General features: G+C 38.8%; 6 protein-coding genes across 8 annotated transcripts; 2 read left to right on the forward strand and 4 right to left on the reverse strand.

Annotated features, from left to right (window-relative positions):
• Positions 1–507: 507 nt before the first annotated feature.
• On the reverse strand, positions 508–6,311 carry RB195_025511 (uncharacterized protein; the record flags this gene model as incomplete). Its single annotated transcript, XM_013444091.2, has 9 exons — positions 508–579; positions 665–748; positions 1,645–1,760; positions 2,904–3,042; positions 3,186–3,279; positions 3,570–3,649; positions 4,854–4,966; positions 5,056–5,146; positions 6,252–6,311. The coding sequence occupies 9 exons, from the start codon at positions 6,309–6,311 to the stop codon at positions 508–510; spliced, it is 849 nt and encodes a 282-aa protein (XP_013299545.1).
• Positions 6,312–14,453: 8,142 nt separating this feature from the next.
• RB195_025512 (uncharacterized protein) lies at positions 14,454–17,813 on the forward strand (the record flags this gene model as incomplete). 2 transcript variants are annotated; one of them, XM_064213689.1, is made up of 5 exons in its annotated part: positions 14,454–14,539; positions 15,275–15,355; positions 15,965–16,033; positions 16,123–16,234; positions 17,733–17,813. In XM_064213689.1, 5 exons carry the CDS (start codon positions 14,454–14,456, stop codon positions 17,811–17,813), a joined length of 429 nt encoding a protein of 142 aa, XP_064069570.1. The 2 variants fall into 2 exon arrangements, with proteins under 2 accessions (XP_064069570.1, XP_064069571.1); XM_064213690.1 differs by lacking the exon at positions 17,733–17,813 and adding an exon at positions 16,758–16,865.
• On the reverse strand, positions 17,364–17,879 carry RB195_025513 (uncharacterized protein; the record flags this gene model as incomplete). Its single annotated transcript, XM_064213691.1, has 1 exon — positions 17,364–17,879. One exon carries the CDS (start codon positions 17,877–17,879, stop codon positions 17,364–17,366), a length of 516 nt encoding a protein of 171 aa, XP_064069572.1.
• A 9-nt stretch (positions 17,880–17,888) lies between these two features.
• On the reverse strand, positions 17,889–19,088 carry RB195_025514 (uncharacterized protein; the record flags this gene model as incomplete). The annotated part of the gene is made up of 1 exon (XM_064213692.1): positions 17,889–19,088. The coding sequence occupies one exon, from the start codon at positions 19,086–19,088 to the stop codon at positions 17,889–17,891; it is 1,200 nt and encodes a 399-aa protein (XP_064069573.1).
• Positions 19,089–19,344: 256 nt separating this feature from the next.
• On the reverse strand, positions 19,345–19,953 carry RB195_025515 (uncharacterized protein; the record flags this gene model as incomplete). The annotated part of the gene is made up of 1 exon (XM_064213693.1): positions 19,345–19,953. One exon carries the CDS (start codon positions 19,951–19,953, stop codon positions 19,345–19,347), a length of 609 nt encoding a protein of 202 aa, XP_064069574.1.
• A 1,640-nt stretch (positions 19,954–21,593) lies between these two features.
• RB195_025516 (uncharacterized protein) lies at positions 21,594–22,927 on the forward strand (the record flags this gene model as incomplete). Of its 2 annotated transcripts, none has more annotated exons than XM_064213694.1 (3): positions 21,594–21,617; positions 22,589–22,726; positions 22,775–22,927. In XM_064213694.1, 3 exons carry the CDS (start codon positions 21,594–21,596, stop codon positions 22,925–22,927), a joined length of 315 nt encoding a protein of 104 aa, XP_064069575.1. The 2 variants fall into 2 exon arrangements, with proteins under 2 accessions (XP_064069575.1, XP_064069576.1); XM_064213695.1 differs by lacking the exon at positions 21,594–21,617 and adding an exon at positions 21,941–22,012.
• Positions 22,928–24,161: the final 1,234 nt, after the last annotated feature.

A 24,161-nucleotide genomic window follows, 5' to 3' on the forward strand; every position in this document is an offset into this window, starting at 1 on the left:
TCGATGGAAGCGTTGTCCAAAGGACGATCAATGTTTGTGATATCTGCTAGAACAATCGTTATAGTTGTATCATTTTGTAGCATCTCATAGATTTTTATCTGCATAATAGGGATTATATTTCAAGTTATTGTATCAGTATAATAAGTGCCTTCTGGGCAGTGAACTCTGGTTCTGTTCAAATCACTTCAAACTGCATTTTACGCGTTATTTTCCGTGAGATTTTTTTTGACATTGTTGTCTTTCCACACAAAATATTTTTTGATGAATTTGTGCCTTTACGTGTCATAGAATAATGAATTTCTTGCATTTATTTATTAGCACTCTTATAGAGAACCTGACGCGATATAATACTATACAGAAACGGGCCTACATAGGCAGCAAATCTGTTGCACGAATAATCGACAGAACATATCCATGTTTTGATGAATATAGGTAATTTCGTGTTCGGTGAAGATTCATGAGAGGAAGTCTTAGGCATGAAACTCGTGTTGAAGTCTATTGAGCTATTTAGTAGTCGTATTTTTTGTCTTGCGTGCTGATACAACAACAAAGAATCATCGATAAAACCATACCAAGCAGCTGAAATGAGGGGATTACTTATTACTGTTTAATTACTTATTTAACGGTTACAGTTAATTTAATAGCGAATAGAAAATAAACTCACTTGAATCGCACCAACAATAACGCAAACTGCAATGGCTATATCCAAATGACGATAAATGGAGTCATAAAGGGAGTCTGCACATCCCTATAAAAAACTGGTAGAAATGTAAACTTATCTATCAATATTAAATTATCTTTCATCACAAAAGTAGTGGACTCCCGAATCATAATGTGATGTTTTTTGAAGTTTCGATTTACGCCCATTCGGGTAGGAAATAACTGCTTTTTTGAAGAAAGCACTTACAACCACAAACACTTGTAGATCTAATGGAGGTTCGTAGATGGATTGGTAAATTCGTAATGGATCGTAGTTCTGCACAGTAAAATAAAAGTTTAGTACTTATAGAGCCATCAGCGAAGAAATTGCGTCATTGGCTAGAAATCATTCCAAGCGTGAATGTGCTTCATCATTACACTTTAATTTCTTTTCTCGCGCTCTCTATCCATTTTCTCATGCGGAGATTTCTCTGGATACACATCAAGGATGCTGAGGTATAGAAACGCGTATTTTCGTAAAACCGTGTACTGAAGAGTCATCTACGTAAAGTAAGATCTTTTAATTGAGCTAATCAGCGTAAAGTATTTGATACTCGATATTCCTAGCTATTATCTGAGCATTTTATTTATAGATTAAATTAGATAGAAGCTGTATAACTCTGAAAAAAGTTCTGAAGCCAAAAGTTATGGACCGAAAGGTAGAGATTTTTAAGTTAGCCTGAATTCCGTACGTCAAACGTTTTTTCATGTCGAATTCCGACATTTATACTCACATTTTTACGTGATACATCAACTCATCACTAGTTTTTCTGCTATGGAGCAGTTTGGAAAAACCTTAAACAAATATTAACGTTAATTGTCAGAGATGTATTTCAAAACAGAAATTAATAATTTAGAGTAATGGGGACTTAATAACAATGATTATGATCTGAAAAACGTTCGGAGAAAAGAAAAGTGGATAATATTCTTCTAAACTCCGCTTACTGATGGGTGTAGAAAATCCGAATAGGTTTCCAATGGTGCATGCGTGAAAGAGATCCCACAATTTGTTGGATACGTCTCCTTTCCATGCGCATTACAACATGACGTTGGTACTCGACCTAAACAGCTTCTTCTTGACTAATTTTATGAGGATAACATATAATTCAAGTTATACTATAAGTGCATATATGAGTATCATTACGTTTATACTTGTATTAGTTTTATTCTTAGGCAACTTCTAGCTCTTTTTTTAAAATCTTTCTCAGAAGACTTTTTTAAAATCCAATCTATTGTTTCCACGTGCGTATTAAGTGCTCACCACAATGGCAACAATTGAATACATTGTTGTTTCGGTTTTCAATGAGCTGAAAGAACCTTCAACCTACCTATGAATCCGTTATCCATGTATCCATGAATCCATGAATTTCCACGTACACTTCAAACCCATCCTCTTTCTTTCGTTATCCTAGCCAATTTATATTATATCTTCTGTTTCTCGGACAAAAAAAAAGTCGTCTTTGCAAAAATGTCGAAAAGATCTATTTTTCACTTTGGAGTATTTGAAAACGAAATAAATTCTGACATAAACACCAAAGCTCTCCTTTTTTTTTAAAGAAAACGCTCAAAAATTTATTAAAAATGACTCCAAGTGTTGGCGAAAATTCACACAGAAACATCGTTTAAATATTTATTGGAAATTTTGCGCGTTTTTTGAAATGGCATTAAATGGTATTATTTAGAAAAACTAGACTTCCTTCTGGAATTAAGTTGATACGTATCCTAATATACATGACAATATGCATCAGTCATATGTCGAAATTATTTCAAGTTAAAGCCGTGTAGTTAATATGCTTGAGAAGAGATTTTTTTTAGAAAAAACAAATCCTCTTATAAGGATAATGTTCTCACCATAAATAAATTAAGAACGTGATTTCATTCCTTAGTTTTTTTGCGCCAAATGTCTATTATTATCAGAAGTTCCGGATATCCGCTTTTATTTCGATAAGTAGAATGAGTTGTTAGTTTTTTGTTGTGGCTAAAATGACAAAAAGGGAAAGCACGTGGTTTTGTGCAAGAAATTCCCGATTACGTCTAGGTTCTAGTGCTCTCGTCGCGCAGACACGAGTGCGAGCATCCCATAGTGTCTTCGCATTTTTCTTGCAGCTACAAATCCTCAATTCCTTATACTACCTTTCTTATCTTATGAGAAAATAGTCGTGTTTGTTCTGTTCATCTAGATTCTTCTACTTCTTTAAACTTACCATATCCGTTTCCCCTTCCCCCACCGACTGCTCCAATTCCATGTTCTATCCGGGTTTCGGAACTTTCCGATTGTGTACTTTTTCGGTCCCAACTGGCTCCTAACCAGTCCGTATACGTCTTTACACCACAACATTCGAACTAAATCATTGAGAAGTTGTTGAATTTATCGGAACACGGCCAATAACCTGTTCTTTAGAGCTATCTGCTTTAATTGTTAGGAACAACGAGAATGAACGATCGAGAAAAACACAAAAAAAAAGTTGACATTTTGATTAACAAACCTCTTGTTGTATCGTGTCGAAGGCTGCCTTATAATTGGCATCCGACGCATATCGATTCCGGATTGTGTCGTACATACTGCTTTCGATGTATTGCCTGTAATATTTTGTATTTGTTTATGAACCTCATAATCAGGGAATAAAAGTATTGGAGAATAATGCCACTTTTATGTGTGTAAATTCAATTTTTTTCTCATCATGAAAAACAAGACATCTTAAACATTTGGAATTCAAAATTTCCCCAGTGGACTGGAGATCACTAGTGATAGAGGTGACTGCATCATTGACTATTGCCTTGAATAAAATTGGAGTGAAAATTACTTTGCACTAATTTCATGAAATAAGACGTTAGCTCCCCATTTTTGATAACAATTTAAATGCACATACCTTATTGTCTCCTGTTTGTTATATGCTGTATATGCAGCGGCCAATTCCAAACAGAATACAATTACTAGGACGATGAAAAACTGAAGAGAAACGATTTTTTCAATATCATCTTATCAATCGGGTAAAATACAAATCTTGATCTCAAAAATTTAATTTCACTTCAAGAAAAATTAACAGATCCTCTTATCGGGACATTTTAACTTAATTTTTTTACCCTATAGTTTTATTTCATGAACAGAATAAATTAGTAATAAATGCTGACGGATTTTTGCTTAATGTTAAATAAAATATTACCTACGGTATTATATCACCTTATTATTGTACTACCTATTTTATTACTTACGATCCTTCGAAAATTTCAATGTCCACTCGATTCGGGATGATTTTTCATGCCACATGCTACCTTTTACCATAAACACTGAGCCTTATATGGATCTGTATCCAATTCGTTGATCTTATTCGGCGATCAAAACACGCCTCCCAGAAATCACTCAGAAACCGGATTTCTTCCTCGCTACGTCAATTCTGAGGGCGGGATAGAAAATTGTCGTGAAATTGTCACATAATATGATGTTAATTCATGCAAAATCCCGTGGAAAATGTAAGATAATAATTTAGATGTTAATAATTTTTTCGCTTGGCTTTAAAGAGATGACGTTGCTCTTGCCAATTCATTTCGAAGTAAGTGAATGAGTGCCAACCTGCTTCCTTCACTTCTTACTAAAAAGACTTGTTCTTATTTTTTCTTTATTTCTTCAATTTTTTTTCTGATTATTTTCTTTTAATAATTTTCATCTTTCCTTCTGATATCGACCTTGTTGGTATTACTGTAACTTTTCGAGACTTTACTCGATCATGCAATGGAATATTATTCAATTCAAAAATTTGTTGGACTCGAACGCTTGCCCACACAATCAAAATCCGAAAAAGCAGCTGCTTCGATGGTTTCACTCCTGTGGGCGACATTTCTTCTCCATGCCAACTGCTCTTTTGCCACCTGTCCGAGTGTATCATGCATCGATATCGATATCGATTTATCTTGAGTGATCCAATCAGAGATTAGGATTATAGTACAGTATGGAAAGAATTTTTCTAGTCCGATGAACTACTCCTCGTGCCTTGGATGAACATAGATTAATAAGCGAGTGTTCATGAATAGGAAATGAGGGTTAATTGGATGTCAGTCGAGTCGGAGAAAGCTGCCGTAACATTCGTACACATTTGCAAATCAATTACATGGGTTTTTGATTTAGAAAAAAAAAACAAGAATTGGAATTCACTCACTCCGACTAAGGCACACTGGTTCATCTTCCATGCTCCACAACAACCACAACAACAAACGAATGTCATGATAGCTCCGGCCACCAATAACAACCATCCGACAATTCGGAATGATCCTTTAAATGGGAAAATTTGCATAGAAATTGCAGTATTCTTGAAAAAAATGATTGTGAATTTAGTTCTAATTATGAGAGGAAAAAGTTACCATGGTGAGCTGAATGTAGTGCGAAGAAATCTGATGCTATCGGATCGAAAAGTAGCCAAAGTCCGAGACCGATCGTAACAATACCACAAATCTAAACAACGAGTAAAACTTTCTTAGATATGAGAACCAATTAGATAGTTTGGATTCCAAATCCTACACGAAAACAGACATTATTGATTTGCTTGTCGGATATATGTTGTTTATCTGGGATTCGACTCTTTAGCTGAAATTCATTGCGCATAAATAACACACAACTTTAGACATAAACATACAAGCAGAGAGTGAGAGAGGAAAATCACGGAGTAACTTCTGCCGGATTACTGGGATACGCGTTTAAGGATACAGCTCTATGCAAAAACTCGCTTTTTCTCGGAGCAGCAGTAATATTGCTCTCTTGTTTGTCCTTTTTGGTGATTTTTTTGGGATGTGAGGAACGATAAAAAAAGACTTCCCAGGCGACCTAATGTGATTTTTTCTTTTGAATTGAAATTAAGGTTTCAGCTCACCCGTTCAACATAACATAGCTACTATACTAAGATGGTCATGGATAAGATGCGGGATCGTGGACCTCAACGTGCAAAAGTGAAACATTTCCCATAGAATGGATTGAGCTTATGTTCTAGATACGTAAAAAAAGGCAATTTGTCTCAGAGAGAAACCCCGATTTTATTGCCTCGCTACTTGAACACAACTCACACGACCTTCGACATTTCGGTGGTCTAATTTGCTAAGAGAGAACCATTACGAGAGGAGGAGGAATAACAGAAAAACAATATGATAGAACAATGACCGATTCCCCTACCATTTCGTTTTTTTTTTTCTGAAATGGAGAGTAACTCAAACGGTGAAGGAGATATATGTCTATAAAAGTTAATGAAGCGATTTGAATTTTGTCGAGAAAAAAAACGAAAGAAGAATTTAACACAATGTCTATAATATTTGGTGAAATAAAAACGAATTATTTGGAGTAAAAGACTGACGATTCTTCCAGAAAATGGGTAGAATGAATTTTTGGATAATATTTGCTGTAGAGAAAGAAAACTTGTTGTGTATTTTTCAGTGACACTCAACTGCTTTTCCTTTACAGAATACATGAGAGTAGAAAAATAACAGAAATCACACAACTTAATAACAGTATTGAATAAAAAAACAATTTATGAGCGGTAGATCATAGTTTGATATCCGGAAAAACTCACCCAAAATAGTAAGTTGAATATGAAGACAAGTGAGCGCAAGGTTTTCACACAGCCGCCCATGCTTCGACTGAGGTGGGCGTGGTTTGAGTTAAGCAAGAGGTCTCTGCCGATGGCGATCTGTCTGGCCGAGACATCTGCTGCAAAACTATGCTCACCCAATGATTAACTATAACAACCTGAAAAAAGATCTAGTAAATGATTGAAAAACTGATTCTCGAATAAGCGGTGAAGCGTTTTTGGAAAAAGATGCTGTTTCATGTTTTTAACGTGGTGATTGTTGATTCTCCTCGAGTAATAATCACCAGTAAGTGATAAATTAGTAGGAATTAAGAAAAAACACCAGCATAAGGATGTTGATTGAAGTAATGATTCACCTAAGCCGTTTCAGCTCTATTGAAACCAATAACTAAATATTGGTGTAGTATAAATTGAAAAAACTTTAAAATTCCGCAATATTAGTAAATTTCCCTTTCAGATCAACTTCCTTTGAAGAATCTTAGTCAAAGCTACCTAACACTCTTCCCAGTAATCAGAAATATCCTTCTGAATAAGTTAAAAGTAGCATTGGCATAGAGAAAACGACTTTTTGCTCATATTCTCACCGCGTCTCTTGCAGTGCGCAATTGGAGCCATTCTTTAGCGATTTGCAAAACAATTAGGAAATTGGAGGGAAATGTTGATAATAGTGCATTTGTGCATCGTTCGTCCTCTTCAGCATCATAGAAACAAATGTAATGTTTTGATGAATTCCTGTGATATTATTGATGTACAGTCATATCCACACATCTGAACAGTGGATCTGGTCGAGCTCTTATCTGTTACGGCAGAATTTCGATAGTTTAGATGAATTTTTTTCACATGAATTTTGATCTTCTTTTGATCTTTTGGTTTGATTATTTTGATATTTTCATATTCGCTATAAAATAAGCAAGATAAGGAATTGAATAAAACTGGCAAATAAGGTTGTATTCAATGAAAAAATAAATTACCAAAGCTTGAGATTTAACAGTGTAGTCTGAGCCGCAGATTTCGGGAATGTTTAAAACTGTTTAAGAAAAAACTTTCTACGTAAATAACTTCGAAGGTTTTTTGCACTTTTGTACTCTAGATTATTTTCTCTTTTTTACATTTCTGGAAATGATTTCTAGAGAAACTCAATCTTTGTTTAGAAATTTTCAAATATGCTTTAGAGTGCATCATCCTCATCCTCGGACTGGGTCAGCTATTCTGATCCCTTTTCTAATCCTTCACAAAAACATAGAGGATAAGACACATTTATGTAGCTTTGAGAGCTATGAATTGAAAGTGAAATTTCTGTCAAATTATTTGAAACAAAAAAATCAATACTCAAAATTTTGAGATGTTACGTATGTGCGCTCGTAAATAAATATGTGCGTCAAATGAATTCAATATTTGTCAGTGAGAGAAAGATTGTTTCTGATTATGAATGAGGCTAATTTATCATTAAAATTATAAAATCTATCAGCTCCCCTTTCGCTAATTCTGATCTTTTCCGGACACGAACCTTTCTCCTCTAGTAATCTCTTTCAGACGTTAAAATCTGGCAAAAAATAAAAAAAAATAAATAAAAACAAAAACGTATCAACGAGAAGCAACAAGTAAAAGCAACAAGTTTTTTTTTCTTTCTTCAAAATGCTGAGATGGAGTAAGATCCAGATAAATATTCAGATTTCACATATTGAAAACACCTGGAAATTCCTCAAAGTGCAAAAATTTCCTATACTTTCTGCAGCGTATTGTCAACACCTCAGTTTTACTCGTTCCCACATAACTGCGTAGTTATGCATGGCAAATTGAATTGTGTCACTGCCGATAGTTAAGCGTTTCCGTCTAAACTTCTGCTGTTGCCAGCCTTTTACATTTTCTGAATCATGCTTCATCCACTTAGTCTGCAAATCTATTCGCTGACCAGAATAAGAAGAGAAAAAACCGACTCGGCTGCAATCTTACATCCTTTAACGAGAAGAAAGGAGAGTAATGGGATTGTTAAGAGATATATTGTGTTTGGGATTCGTTTTCGTTGTTGTGTATGGGAGAGGTCTATGCAAAGAACGTTTTACATCAGTGTAGGAACACATTCGTGTAATATCGTGCACATCTCGTTACTCTTTCGCACATTTCGATCCTCATCACATTTAGAAAGCAGTTAAACATCAACATAGTACTTGTGAAAAGAAAAAAAAATGTATCACTTTCAGTTTTCTCTGAGAAACGGTGAATGCTGATGGAGACAAGAAAACCAAATCTAATAAGTGTAAGAATTTCGGACACACACCTCATGCCACATTATCGCTGACCTTTCTTTTTGAGATACGCAAAGAAATATTGCATAGGGAAAATTTTGAACAACACAAAGGACAACGGCAAACTGAAAGCTCATAAATATGCATGTGCTGGAAAATCCACTAGTGTTCAGGATGTCAAAATACAAACAGAAGCTCGTTTATAGGACATGTTTGTTGTAAATGTTGTGAGAAAAAGAAGTAGCTTTTTCGTTGCGCATGTTAATCTTTACTTTTGAAACCCCAAATTTTTTGAAACCTTAATCTCAACCTCTTTAGACGCTTCGTGTAGATCCTGAATTCAAAATCTGGCTATTAGATGACAAAAAGTCATTAATAATGAGTGTGATTGAAATATTGACTGCGAATGAAATCGCATTAGAAACTATTTTGTTTTAATTTGACGGAAAAAAACCACATTACTGCTTGGGACCTCTTATCAGGCGCTCGCAAGTGAGGCCACGTATCGTTTCATCAATTATCAACTTTCCTCCTCTCAGTTCCATTCATGAATTCGAGAATGATATTTGCAAGTAAATGAAATATGCAAGCAACACACGAAAAACACTAGTGTTTTATATCTTTGCTTCAGTGTGTGAAGCTATCATTATTCCAAGGGAATATTTGTTGCTAAGGTTTTAGTAACAGTGGGTAAAATTTGGAACAAACGTTGCATGGAGTACATGGAAAATGAAAAATAGTTCTGCAAAGAATCCGAAAATCGGGGTGAAGAAAGGATTGAGAAGTCTAATAATATTGCATTAAGATTGCCTTGATTAAATTAAAATGAACTCCTTGGCTTCAACTGTTTTCAATTTTGCAATATTCGCGTATTACATATTATATTTTACTAAACACTTGGGTTAGGACAAGTTACAAAATCTGTTACGCTATTTGCAAAAATTCTAAGCTCTAACCGTTAAATATCGAGGTTTTCCTTTTAGGATTAGAAATATAATTCGTACTCTTAGTATTGATAAACGTTTTGAACAAAGTGAATGCTGCTACCAACCACTGTGTTGGTGCAAAATTTCCTCTCTTTCTTTCATTTTTAAGATCAGTCAATTAGAAGCTCTACACTGCATTGTTTACTAAAGTTCCCTTAGTTGAGAAAAAAAAAGCTAGGTTTCTTGACGCAAGGAATTCATGACGTCAATTTTAGAGGACAGTTTTGTTCCCGGGGTTAATTCCATACAGGGTATTCGAGGATTTCTAGAAAAATAGAGATCTGATGGAATAGGATTCGCCGAATCACCTAATGGGTTGATATAATCTGCATTCTGGTTTTTCTACCGTTACTTCTGGATTAAGCTCGAAGGAATGAGTCGGAAATCTTCTTTGCTGAGTTTCCGACATTCTATGAATTTTAGTATCTAAATAATTTTCTCTTAAATTAATAATGAAACGTAGTGTGCCATTTGACAAAGAAGGAAATATAGAATGAAATTTTGCGAACTTAAAAAAATTCTTTACTCGACAAGAAACTGCACCAAAATAGAAAGGCTGGAAATTGTGCGGCTACTCATTAAAAATGGGAGTCATTCATTTAATTTCATCTACTTTTAAACTGAAGGAAAGTTTTCTTTAGTCTTTTGCTTACAACACTTCTCAATATGTAATTTTCAGTATTTGAAGTGGAGATTGAAATTAAAAAAAATGTTGTCAGCAACTTTTAAAGCAATCTTCATATTTTACTTTCATAGGAAAAGAACTACTGAAGAAGAATTTAAGTGTTGTCAGAAGTTATTATGCATTTCACCTCCACAGTGCAGGTATTACAGTGATTTATGCTCGGAATGACTCCGTAAACACAATTATAGCGCTGCATCGAACTTGTTTTTACCAACAATGTGTGTTGAAAACAGCGTGAAGTATTGTGGTATTTTCACTAAAAAAATGGAGCAAATTTTAGTATATTTTTATGGGGGCAGTCGGTTAGAGGTCCGTTGTAGCCGCACAGTTGATGATTCGAAACCGCCCTAGTGCAAATCAAGCCTTCCACTCCTCCAGTTCCTCCAAGTTCGATAAATTGATACCGTAGTTGTCTGGAAGAGTAGAAATACTAACCCACGCTAGTCACTATATGGGCCAACACGCGTTCCAAAACCTCAACGAATACGAATTGCGGAAAAGCCGTTGCGACATCCTGAGTGGATTGATACTCCAGTGACTTTGTCCTTTTTTACTTTGTATTTTTATACTCAGTTGATAGCCTTCATTATTAGTAGTCCTCTCCCCTAAGGCACTAGTTTCCGATCCTCATCATACTTGCTGAAAGGTTAACATGTGTTTCATAAAGTTTTCGAAAAATTAAAAAGAAGTGTTCAAAAATTCCCATGAGATTTCGATTAGGTTGTTAATTTTTTCGTCGCTCAATAATCAAATGAAAAAAGAAGCTTGAGGTAGAGAATAAATTCTGCAAAAAAAAGGAAGACTGCAGCGACAACAACCAGTAGTGCCACTAGTGTAGTTGTTAGCGACTCATCCTCCGTCATCGCATCAATAACACCTTTAAATGATTTATTGCAGCACCTTTGGTCGGAAAACTTAACTATCCAGGTTCTGGTGTAAAGCAAATCCATGCGCCTTCGTCAAATGTGAGCACTGGGTTGTAGGTTTTTCGTTCAAGCAGTCGGAATAAGAGAGAAGAGAGAACACATAAAAAGTTTCAGAAAATAATGTCTTCTCCGTTATCCATTTCAATTTCGACCTCCCATAAAAAGTGGAGCTCCACAGATCTGCAATTCAAAATTTGTCCACCAAGTGTTAGAAGTTCACAGAGAGTTATGACTTTTACATCAGTGATTAAGAGCAACAATCTACTTGAAATTTTTTCCGCTTCAGTTTGACGAAAAGAGTGAGTAATACTTTCTTGCAGCATTAGTAATAGTGAGAGTCACGCTGAAACTGTGCAGTTCTTCAGTTAATGGCTGATATGAGATCACATCCATGAATATCTTGTAAATTCACAAAATCTAGTTAAAAGCAGCATACCACGAATCTGGGGTGGTACGGATTTCAGGTGGAGTATCCGTATACGGGGTCGTAGATTTAATAGGTCGGGGTGGGTCCGCTCATCTCTCCCTGAATCACTGCAAGCAGCAGACCCCTGAATGCTGTTTTGTACGATGCCTTCTATTGCAGTGCGCCACCCTTGCACCCGTAGCGTCCCTTACTGCCTATCGGGGCAGTTCGAATTGATTTTCGACGATTCACAGGGTGGAGGAGGCGCAAAAGGTGGAGCGTTGCAATAGATGTCATCGTACAAAACAGCATTCTGGAGGCGGCTGTTTGCAGTGATGCAGGGAGAGATGAGCGGAACTACCCCCGTCTTCATAATCTACGAGCCTGTATACGGATACTCCACCTGAAATCCGCACCACCTCAGATTCGTGGTATGCTGGCTTTAAGAAACACCTAACAATAAAGCAACGAAGCTCTGATGGATAAGCAAGATTAAGTGGTCTTCGTTGGTAGTGTGGGATTGTCGTGCTTCTATGATTTTCAATGATGACATTGTTTTTCTTTACGATCTCTATGTTGTGTTCCCGTGTGCTCGTGGTCTCCTATAATGGACGTCAGCGCGGTTGGCTCAGCGTCAGGCCCTACCTCATCTCCATCCTTGAGCTTGAAACGATAAACTGGAAGCGCGCGATCAATTCATAATTTCCGAACATAAATCTCATAAAGAGGAAGAAACCACTACAGTAATCTCAACTCTAATTTCAATATTCCAGGAAGAAAAGTTAAGTTGGACGTATTTTTTCTCACGCTACTGTATAGACTAATGTGAAAATTGTATCAGTGATGTACATTACTCATAACAAAATACCTGCTAGAGCATTTCCAAACAATCCGGATAGCGCGGCGAGCAGTTATGTACATAGTGTTCGTCAAGGCTACGAAACAAGCTTGGAAAGGGAGAAAAAAATTGAGATGAATCCTTTAAGTCGATTCTTTTCTCCAAGAGAAACTAGTTCGGAAGAATGAGAGTCTGCTCTCTTCAATGTGTACGAAAATTATTTGAAACCAAATAGACGCTTTTGGTTTATTCTTCGCAATAAACAATGAGACGTTCAACTCTAATTTTTATGAACTTCCTTTAAATATAATCAAAGAAAAGTACAATTAGAAAAAATGTAAAAATGTCCTTACAACACTGTGGTTTATTGAGAAGACGTATAAAACACTGAAAATAATTAGTTGCAAAAATTAATGACTGGAAAAAGTAGCAATGAACAAGTCAAGTAAAATTGTAAACATGTTTTTGTTAGCATAACGATTTAAAAAAAGTGGAACACTATACTTTGAAATTTAAAAAAAAAACATATCTGAAAAATCCTTTTTTACTACGACTTATAAATAAAAAGAAAAAATACAGGCAAAATACTTTTCGAAGCCACAAGGAATCAGAAAATTGATACATACTCCGTACTCCCAGAATTCTATGTAGTTCAAAATTAGGCAGTAAAAGACTTTCGTTTATGAAAAACTGGAATTCAGAAACATAAGTGGAAGTGATGTGGAGTGCAACGATTGCATGGATATGGAGACGAATTTTCCAAAGCATCTCTTCTTCTATAGCAACAAGAAAGATCCAATCATTCACAAGCCATACCAGCTCTATACGAAAGAAAAACACCTAAATTCAACATTCCACTTAAGAATATGTGATTCTGAAAGAATGACACATTCTTTACTGGATTCTGAGTGGAGGATTAATGCAACTATTACCTGCGCGCAAAGTTTTCATTAGATTCCGAGCGACCGAGTGATCTGAAAAAGGTTCACGGTTTGCTTGTAAAGTTCTGCTAAGTTGCGGGCTAATTTATTTCATTTGACTTTTTTAACAACAAAGATTTAAAGTGAAAAATGCTATATTGCGTAGGAAAAGAAATCTGAAAAACGAGGCAAACTATCAGGTTGTGGTTTTCATATGATTGTTTCAAACAAATTCTGGATGTTCTAGGAGAATCCCATTAATGTCGACGCTCAAATTTTTATCAATTCTACTTCGTACTATACGTCACTGTAATTTTCATTTACCTATGAATATGTGATGATATTTTGGACTGCTCTCAAATTTTTGTTTACCTGAAGCTATAAGATGAAAAATCAATCGATATGTATTTCGTTAGCACTTTTTACGTCAACATTAGCTGCTACAAATGGGCGACGGTTGGCCGACAATACGTACCGTCATGTTGTTTTTTTACCCTATGTTTATACACCCCATTGTATCCTATATCATAACCAGATCTAGAAAATGTTCTTGAAAATATATTTCTGTGTACTGTTATGTTGTTGTAAGGCGATCAATGAGATCAGGTTATAGCAGGTTTTCCACAATTATTGGCGCATAGATTTTTGCTTATTTCGTAAATGCATGAGGTATTGATTTTAAATTCGTGATTGATACCTTTCTCTTTCAAGCGTAGACGTGCAGTACTAGAGAAATTGCAAAACATCTTTTTTTTTCCAAATATTTCAGCGGTCAGCTGTTGTGGAGTGTGTGAGAGCCCGGAATAGATCGCCTACGCTCTGTCACAGCACCATCTACATGTGAGCACCGGATCACTATCGATTCTCCATGAGATCGCCTTTGCTTTGTTCTCAACTCGGACCATTCACTTTTTGACATTTTCTAGGTGAAATGCTCTTCTATCGAACAATCCTTGTTTGCCACAAAATAATCATCTATTTCTAGTGTCAACACTTAAATCTTGCACTTATTAGCACTATTTCTGCCGGAAATTTATTCCTTTGTACGAGAAGTGCACTTTGTCAAGTTGTTTGTAGGAAAACATTGACAAATAATTGATGTTGTTGTTACTGCTTTTGCTTTCACTCTTTTCTCATTCACTACGAACTCTACTGAGTATTTCAGGAACATCTGGATATGTCCGAACGGGAGAAAGCGTTCGAAACCGCTCGAAACCTTGGCGATTCGGGCAAGGTTGACGAAGCTTTGGAAGCAATATCGAAGTTAGTTCGGCATCTCATCAACATAATAAGGACAAAGAACAGGGTTAAATATTCTGGAGAAGGCTGCTCCCTCAATCAAAACTTATTTTGAGATCCTCAGCAACTTTTTATATCCTTATGATTCAGATTCCTTTACTATTTATTATGCAGATCAATCGTAATTTGATCTTTACTGATAGATTTCATGTTTAAGAAATCAGGATTTTTGCTTAAAACATGTAGCTATCGAAATCGTGGACCCCATGAGCTCTATGAACCTTCCTCACAGAAGAAGAAAAAAAAGTTCATAGGAATTAGAAACGTTGATTACCAATGTTTCTATGTGTTTGTCAGGGGAGTTGTTTCTCCCTGCTTAGTATGATATGCGTCAGTAGAGAGTATATTTTTTTTTATTTTCCGATATAATAAGCTTTGAAACTACACCAATTTTTTGTAGTGCTTCCCTTTTTTTATTTTTCAAGAGCTTCAGAGAGTTCTGATAATGAGAAAGAAAGAATCCCAGCAATATATTAGTTTTTAGAAAACGATTTCTCTGAGGTTTTATATGTTAAGTGAATCTTCGATTCAATTTTTTGAGCGAATAACGTAACTATATTTGATTACGGGCTTCAGCCTAAGCAATTTTTTTTATTCACATTGCTATGCCACTAGTTCAAGAGATTCACTTAAAATGTACTGTAGTAGTCACAGTGGTGAACATGATGAAAATAATGATAATAACCTAAATAATTTTAGGTTCACATCCGATCCAGAAGTGCAATATAATTTATCTGAGATGGAAACTATCAACACAATCATAACAGAGAAGTTAACGAGGTAATAATTTCTCTGGATATTTCTTGGGATGATACAGTTCAGTTCACTCTTTTTTTGGACGAAGAGGCTATGAGAAGAGAAATTTCTCATATTATTGATTCATAGTAGAATAAGACTTGGAGGATTCACATAGACTCTCTAGCTTAGCTTAGGAAGAGTTCCGAAACTCATGATTAGGCTAAAAGAGAACGATATACAAAAAGAATCATTCAAACCTGTTCTCTTGTTCTGCAGATGCTACTGAACATATTGTGTTGGTTTAGCTTGTCACTTTGCTGCGGCAAGCAGCGACACCCTGCCTCTCTTCACTCCCCGATCGATAGGATGATAATCGATAATCGGGCGATAGTGCCGATAAGCTCCTCATAGCGTCTTTCACCTGTTCTTTTTCCCTGACATGATTACGATTACTTCATAGTCGTAGGAGAATCCTCATTAGTTAGCATTGGTACCATCGAATATCAATTATTGCCCCATTGTAGGTCCAGAAATGCTCAGTGTATCAGTGTCTACGAAGAAAGTAACGATTTAAGTCGACACAAATACGTTCGGCGGCAACTGTAGAAGTATGCCAAACGTCCGTAATAGAAATGTTTGGTTTCATTACAGTTGCTCCTTTGAAGACAAGAAAGAAGCGTGCAATGTTTGTATTGCACTTCTAGAAGGGATAAAATTAGTGTGAGTTTTTTTTTCTCAAAGTTGGCCCAAAGGAGAAAAAGAAGTAATGACCGTATTTCTTTGTTCGATGTTTAATTGTAGTCTTTCAGAAAAGATGGCGAATGGTTGTCATTATACTCTGAATCGGTCTATGAAACATTTAGTAGAATGAGCATTTGTGCCAGGGATGAAGAAAGGCAACTCGTTTGGAACCGACTAAAAGTAAGTGTTCGACGAAATTTATATGAATCCTACTATATTCGCTTCCTTTTCAACACCAATATCCTCTAATATAGGTGTAGCCGCTAACATCGGAGAAAATGATTGAGAAAAAAATGAAAATCAGGCAACTGATGTTGTTCCAAAAACAGCTACTAACGAAAATGTTCTCTTCAGCTAAAAAAATCCCAGTTAGAAAAAACGAGCATTCAATTCTGATTCCAACAAATTGACCTTCATGTTCGCCGAGTGAAATAATCAAATCCATCACTAGAACCCCATATCCTGACATTGTAGTGACACTTTCTCAAGACTATGATGTTTTAATGCTACGTAGGAACTCCTACGTAGCATTAAAACATCACAGTTGGGAAAAAAATCTCTTCAGCTAAGACCTTCAGCGAAGCTCCAGTGAGCTCTTTGTATATTCAACCTTCTGTAATAGTTGAGTATGGGGTACATTTAATATTTGCAATTAAATCTCATATAAACCTATGCACACCTTCTCAATCCCTTTTTTATTTAGAGAATACCGAGACTTCCCGTATGTGTAACAAATTCTTTATATGTGCAAATAGTCGGCATAGAATGTGTTCATCTCGCTAAGCGCGACTCGTCAACGTGTCCCAATTAGAGACGTTCATTGGGGCAAGTTTGGTGCCGAATATTGCTAAAGATGACTCCTGATATATGTTAGAAATCGGAAAGGTAACTATATACACAAGGGACTCAGGATCATTCAAAATAAAGCAACTAAGATTGAAGACTGCGAGAAACACAATCATTCAATAGTTTTTTTCATTAAAGACAGCACATCACGAAATTGTCGACGTTGAGATTTTTTTAGGGGCAATATAGAGTCCAGTATCTAGATTACCAATACCACCTTAATCACCTTGACCTCTTTTGATCTTAGAACTGGTCAAGCGCGCGCCAGTAATTCTTCCATTTGTTCCGATCGTGTGTCAGAGTAGCCCAGTTGTTCCTCCTTTCGCGTGGGACACGAAGAGCATCATAATTTTCTTTGAGGGACTTCGTGAAGAAAGCTGACCATCTGCTCGGCGGTCTTCCTGTAGTGCGCTTAATATCGCGGGGAACCCAGTTTCTCACGGCTCTGGTCCAACGGTTGTCGTTAAAGCGCGTGTCCGGCCCACCTTATTTTACCTTCCTTGGCAAACGCGGCGGCGTCTCTAATCTTCGATCGCTGACGTAGGAGAGGACTTCGAATCACGTCCCTCACTTGCGTGAAACGGGATACTCCTAGCATCACTCTCTCAATTGCGCGTTCAATGACGTTTTCTTCCTGCTTGCGAAATGCCCAGGTTGCTGAAGCATAGGTCAAAGCGGGAAGTACGGTGGTGTTGAAGAGGTAAGCACGGAGAAAGGGGTTTCTGATCTTATTCACTACATCCTCGATGCTCTTATACGCTCCGCAAACCGCTCGTCTCCTCCTGCCCAGCTCGGGGTTCATGTTGTTCATCATGGTCAATTCCCGACCTAGATAAACGTAGCCGGTGCATTCGGATATGTTCGTTCCGTTGAGCGTGAATGGGGCATCCGAGACCCATCCGTTCCGCATTAACATCGTCTTTTGCAGATTCAGCTTAAGACCGATGCATCCATATGTATCGACGAATTTCGTCAACATTCATTCCACTTAGCTGATGCTAGGTGTTATCATTGCGATGTCATCAGCATAGCGCAAATGGTGTAGCCGCCGACCATCAACCTTCACTCCCATGTCATCCCATTCCAACTTTCGCATTGCGTTCTCGAGGGTGGTTGTGAATATTTTGGGTGAGATTGTATCACCCTGTCGGACCTCCCTCTTCACGTCGATGATGATATTCTTGTAGAATGGCAAAATTCCGGTCGTGAATTTGCTGTACAACTCTCGAAGTACATTCATGTACTGAGTAGGGACGCCTTGGTTGTCCAAGGCTTCCACGACCGCTTCCGTCTCAACTGAGTCGAAGGCCTTCTTCAAGTCGACGATGGTGAGACAGAGCGGCATGTTGTATTCTAGTGATACCTCGATGAGTTTTGAAACAGTGTGAATGTGGTCAGTCATGCTGAATCCTTCGCGAAACCCTGCTTGCTCGCATGGCTGTCCTTCATCCAAGACTTTTTCAATCCTATTAAGGATTACTCTTGTAAAGAGCTTGTAGATGACGGACAGTAGGCAGATTGGACGATAGTTGCCGATGTCATGTGGATCTCCCTTTTTATACAACAACACGGTCTTGCTGGTTTTCCACTGTTTAGGAACCTTGCATGCCGACAGATAACGTGTAAAGAGCCTCGCCATGGTGTTGATGAGCACTGGCGGAAGGTTCTCCAGTTGTTCTGGTCTTATTCTGTGGGGACTGGGTGCCATACGATTTCTTACCGACATGATAGCATGCCGTATTTTGGACGGGAGAACCTCTGGAATGACATGTCCATCTTCCCTCAGGTGGTGAGGAGGCAAGTGGACATGGCTGTCGTAGAGATCAGAGTAGAAGTCGTAGATGATTTTCTCCATCCCCCTTCTCGATGCAATGGCTGTTCCCTTTGGGTTCCGGAGAGCAGTCATCCTCGTCTTGCGACTGGCGAAGTCTCGACGGGCATAGCGGATGCTTTTCCCCGCCTCTGCATCTTCAGCGAGCACTTCTGCTCTTCTCTCTTTAAGGTCTTCCTTTATCGCCTCTCTGCAAAGCCTTGCGAGCTCGAACGTGAGTTCTTGGTTCCCTGCAGCTCGTGCTGCTCCACGCTGGCCTATCAGCTCAGGAGTTTTAAGAGACAGGCGTCTCTTGGTGGTTTTAAAAATCCCAGCATTCTTTGTGCAGTCGTGGAGGATTGGAGGATAGCCAGTCATATTCTTCGTCGATGTTGTCCATTGCGGAATCTTCCCAAAAGCCGGCTAGCGTAGCGAAGAGATCCCAGTTGATGATAGTCTTGGGATTTCTCTCTCTGAACTTGGCGGCTTTCTCTGCTCTCCTTGTGAAGAAAAATCTTCCTCGGAGGAGGCGATGGTCCGATCCCGTGCAGAACTTTGGTATACAACAGCGACGTCCGTCAGGCAGAACCTTTTATTGACGATGATGTGGTCTATTTCATTACGGTACCCTCCATCACTCCGACTCCCACATCCAGCGTAGAGAGAAGGGTTTCTGGAATTGTGAGTTCCCATAGATGGTCTTAGTCGTCATGATGAACTTGGAGAGCCTCTCCCCCTGTTCATTCCATTGTGGGCTGTGGGTGCCGAAGTGAAGTTCCTCGGGCGTTCTTCTTGGGCTAATTTTGGTGTTGAAACAGTCAATTATGACCTTGTAGACGGCATGATTTTCTCGGTAGAACTTCTTCAGGTCCATAAAAAAGTCTTCGACTTCTTCTTCTTCGTAGCTTGATGTTGGAGCGTAAGCGACAAAGATGGTCAAAGCAGGTGTTGGACCACATCTTCTCATCCACAGATGTCCAATTCGGGTCGTAAGTTGTTCGAAAGAGTCGATGTTCTTTGCCATACTCGTGTTGACGAGGACGCCAACTCCACCAACACCTCTACTGTCGCATGCTCCTAAGAACAGTTCTTCTCCAGCTTCACATACGGCGTTGAGAGGGTGAAGTCGTCTCGTCTCGGTCAGTCCGATGACGTCGTACTTAATCTTCTTGGCTTGCATCATCAGATCTTCTATGGCCGCTTCTGGTGCAAGCGTACGTGCGTTATAAGTACAAATCGTCATCCTAGTCCTTTTCCGTTTCGGTAGCCTGTATGACTCCTGCAACCCCGTCCTTCCTTGCCTCCGTACCAGGCTTTTCTCCGAAATCAGGAGACTCTTTTCTGTTACTGTGACATGCGTAAAATTTTAAAACCCATGGGCATGTTGCATGCCTCTAGTCCCATGAGTTTTGGGAGAAATTGCGTTCTCCCGGAGTGGACATGTGGAGTATATCCTCCTTTGCACCTCCCAGTCACTTGCAGGCTTTTGGCCGGACCGACGTGCGGGATACAAAGATGTCATGAGTCAGTCCTGGTTCGGCAGAAACAAGGAGTCCATCCCGTGGATCCACTCTCGTCTCTGGGCAAGCACAAGGTCGCTTCTGGTCCGTGATTATCCCCTATCCGCAACCCGGAGACGCGCCACGTAGCCTCGCGACTAACCTTCTATGATCCCTCTAGTGAGGGAAATCCGTAGATTATGAACGGCACCATGCTTAATTACCCCTAACAGTCCTGAGAAACTGAGTGGCTCCTACGAGGTATGTTAGAACGCCCAGTCCCCGTATGTGCGCCACATTTACGAGTGATCAGTCGACAGCCAATAAGGTCTACTCAGCAGCCTACTCAAGTGAAATGAATGAGTAGGCTGCTGAGAGAACCGTAGTCTGTACAAGGATGCCGCGTTTTAACGTAGCTCGTTGAAACTACGGCTGTTCCCTCATCATTTTTCAGGACGATTACGCTATTACTCGTAATCTCCAACCTAATCTACGTTGTCCCTCAGAGACCTCAAAATCGTCGATTTCGTGATATAATTTCGCTGCCTTTGAGAGTAGCGCGCCACGAAACTGGCGATTTTGGGATCGTAGGGGTGCAGACCATGAGTGTGAGCGTGTTCACCCTCAATCCACTCTAATCGTCCTGAAAAGACGGAAAGGGAAACGCCACCGAGTTCGACTTTTCCCGAAATATGCCTTATTGCGCGATACCACTGCACATGGGCCGCGACTACGGGCGAGCGAAAGAATGTCAGTAAGTTTTCTTCAGAGGCGTCTTCCAGCAAAACAAGTGGGTACGTGTACAGAGGTGGCGCGTTTTAAGGTGCCTCGTAGAAAATTCAAACAAGAAGGCCGGTTCCCACGACGTTTTACGGACGATTAAGGGAGCTAGACGTGAACATGGTCACAGTCTTCACCTGCTCCTCTGGCCTTACCTTTTCGTGGGGTGATCTCAAAATCATCGGTTTCGTGATATGCTGCTTGTAAATATCAGGGCGCGGTAGCAGCGGGAAGACTTGAATTTTCTTTGGTGCATGCGGAAGCACACAATCCTCCTAGGATGGCCCGTTGGTGTTGTTTTGTCTTTACACGAGCGCAAACCTTGCCAAGACCTCGTTTTGCCTTGTTCTTGTGTTAGTTGTTCTTAATGTGATCTTTAAGATTTAGCCAACGAAAATCAAAAGGTTCTCCCACTTCTGGTCATTCCTGCACAGAGCATCGAAACCTGTGAGGGAACAGGTTATTCAGCGATTTTTCGCTCTCACAACCTCTCCTGCATTTAAAGACAGCCCATCATCAAATAGATGTAGAACGGAAAACGTAGAGTTCTGCTTGTAGATTACGGAATCGAGCGATATCATCTCCTAACCGTCATAAAAACTACATGGGACGCTTTAGTCCTTCCGAGGTACGTTAGAACACGACCCCTTATGCACACTCTGGTCCCCTCAGTAGCCTATTCATTGGTTTTACTAGAATGGGTTGATGAGAACACCCCATTGGTTTTCAGCCGCTCGCACGTGGGTGCGGCGCGTACATAAAGTAATGCGTTGCACATGATTTCCTGAGGAAGAACACTGTCTTCCACGCCGTTTTTTGCAATGATTATGGGAAGATGAGCAGATCCACCCTCGCTTTCGTAATCTTCAATACGAACCCGACGTTTTCCTTGGGGTTTCCGACTACAATTTTGTGATATGCTGCCTTCATTGTATTAGTTGTCGTTCAATCATGGTTGTGGGCCTGCTCTATAGTGGCGATTTTCCCATTGGACCACAAAATATTGTCCATTCGCTGCAGACTGTGCATTTATAGCAATTTCGTGCATCTCTTGGCCCTCTTCAGCTAGGCATCGTCCCACAAATATTCCCCGCAATGCAAATGATAACTGCGAATTACGAGGACGTTTTAGGAGATGTTCTTACAATTTCCGCAATTCCGAGGGTGTTTGCAATGGGATTCATGACCACTACGTCGCTCCGGGTTGTTTTCTTTTTAGCGATGATGCGGACTTCCGGATATTGACAGAACGTGGTCGGCCTTACTTTTTTTACATCAATGTTTTCTCATTGAATTCTTCTTCTTGATTTTCTGAACTGGAGCTGAGCAGCAGGGACGGGACTTCATGTTAACGGGAGGCAATTATTCCCAGCTCCCTCACACTTCATTGTCATTTGAGCAATCGGTGGACGATAAACGTACGCTTCTACAAATACCTAGAAAGCAAGTAAAAATACATCGCGATGCTAACTGCAAAGATGACCCAAAAATCTGCAAAAAATAGAATAAAATTAAAATATGCTCTTCAGCATTCAATTATGAAATATCGGTGTCAAAAAACGCTCCCATAATTTCCAGTTCTGTATGTGATGATTCCAGGAACTCTTCTACGAGCTTACGTTAGCAGCCAAGAAAACATGGAGAGATAAAAATTATCCAGAACGTTTGTCTATATATGTCTCCTTCGCCAAGCTCTGCAAAAGCTATCTAGATGTCGCTGACGAAGAATCCTTCAAGGTAATTATCCCTTAAAGTTTGATTGCAGTATTATCGCACATTTTGCAGATCTGTGACACAATGGCTAAAGAGGCGAAGTTCCTTGGCAAAGGTAACTTGGACGACGATCAATGGAAGGAGTCAAACCGTTCGATTGACCTCATTAAGAAATTAATAGGAGATGCACTACATGAACGAGAATTAATGGAAGATTCGGAATAGCCACGCTTCATAGCCATCAATGTATAACAGTGATATAAAAGAACATATGTATAATTGACGCGTGTAACACTTCAAACGTTTCCCTTGCATGTGTTTTTGTTAGACAACGGTTTTAAAAACGTTTATTTTGTGTCGAACTAAACGATGCACACATATACTCAGAAATCGAATTTAAGCATGACAATGCAATCGGATACTTTCATGAAAAAAACATATGTATGTCGCTAATAAATTGTTCGATTTTACATCTCTTACTGTTCGAAGCATATCACTTGCAGAAAACAAAGTTTCTTACGTGGAAGTAAAACAAGAAAATAAAATAATAAATGAAGTGCATATCGCTTCTAAAAGAAACTATATTCACTTCATCAAACTCTTTCGAAAACATCCATTTGTGTTAAAACATGGAGATAAAATTCTGAGAGAAAGATCTTCTGAGTAGGAGCTATGCTTGAAAAACACAAGTTCCTTCTTTCTATACCGTTACAACAGCTAATCTTCTCTCATCTTCGTCCCCAACCATTAACATAGAATGGTGTGATAGTGCTAAATAACCTGGAAGCCGTCGTCATACTGATAAAGATTATCTACGTCAGGTTACGTAAACAGCTAACTACTACTAAAACGGACGTCTGCCTGGATCTATTATATAATTTCCGAAGGAATCATCTGGCGAACATGATGAGTGTAGTATATAGAGGAGTGCACACATACAGAGCACACCACCCAATCCTACTGCTCTCTGGCCCACGCACACCAATCGGAGGCCCAGATAGCTGAGCGATGGAGTGAAACTCGTCCCACCACGTTTTTGGGCATTCTGGCACTGGCGCATCTATCTTTCGCTGAAGAACTCGTCCCACCAATCTAAGTACTTTTCAGCGCGAACGCACAATCTGACGCTGTGGGACTCGTGCCACCAAACTTTTTTGCCTCCTGGCGCACCACTTCAGCATTATGAAAACGAAAGTTTGTTGTATCTTTGGACTACGAATATTTCTTTCCACAATGTTACGGAAAATGGGAGCAGTGGAAACTTTGCATTTCCTAACAAAAAAAGGAATATAAGCATACATGGAGGGAAGTAACAAACACAATCCACATAGAAAAAATCGCCAACGATAGAAAACTATCTTAGTGTAAATACTGAAAAAGAAGAAAAAATTCAAAAAGGAAGGATTTAATGTAACGCGAGGATTAGATGTATAATAAGCATTCATATTCATTTTTTGTC

The sequence above is a fragment of the Necator americanus genome, chromosome X (assembly GCF_031761385.1).
Source record: "Necator americanus strain Aroian chromosome X, whole genome shotgun sequence".
Classification (NCBI taxonomy): domain Eukaryota; kingdom Metazoa; phylum Nematoda; class Chromadorea; order Rhabditida; family Ancylostomatidae; genus Necator; species Necator americanus.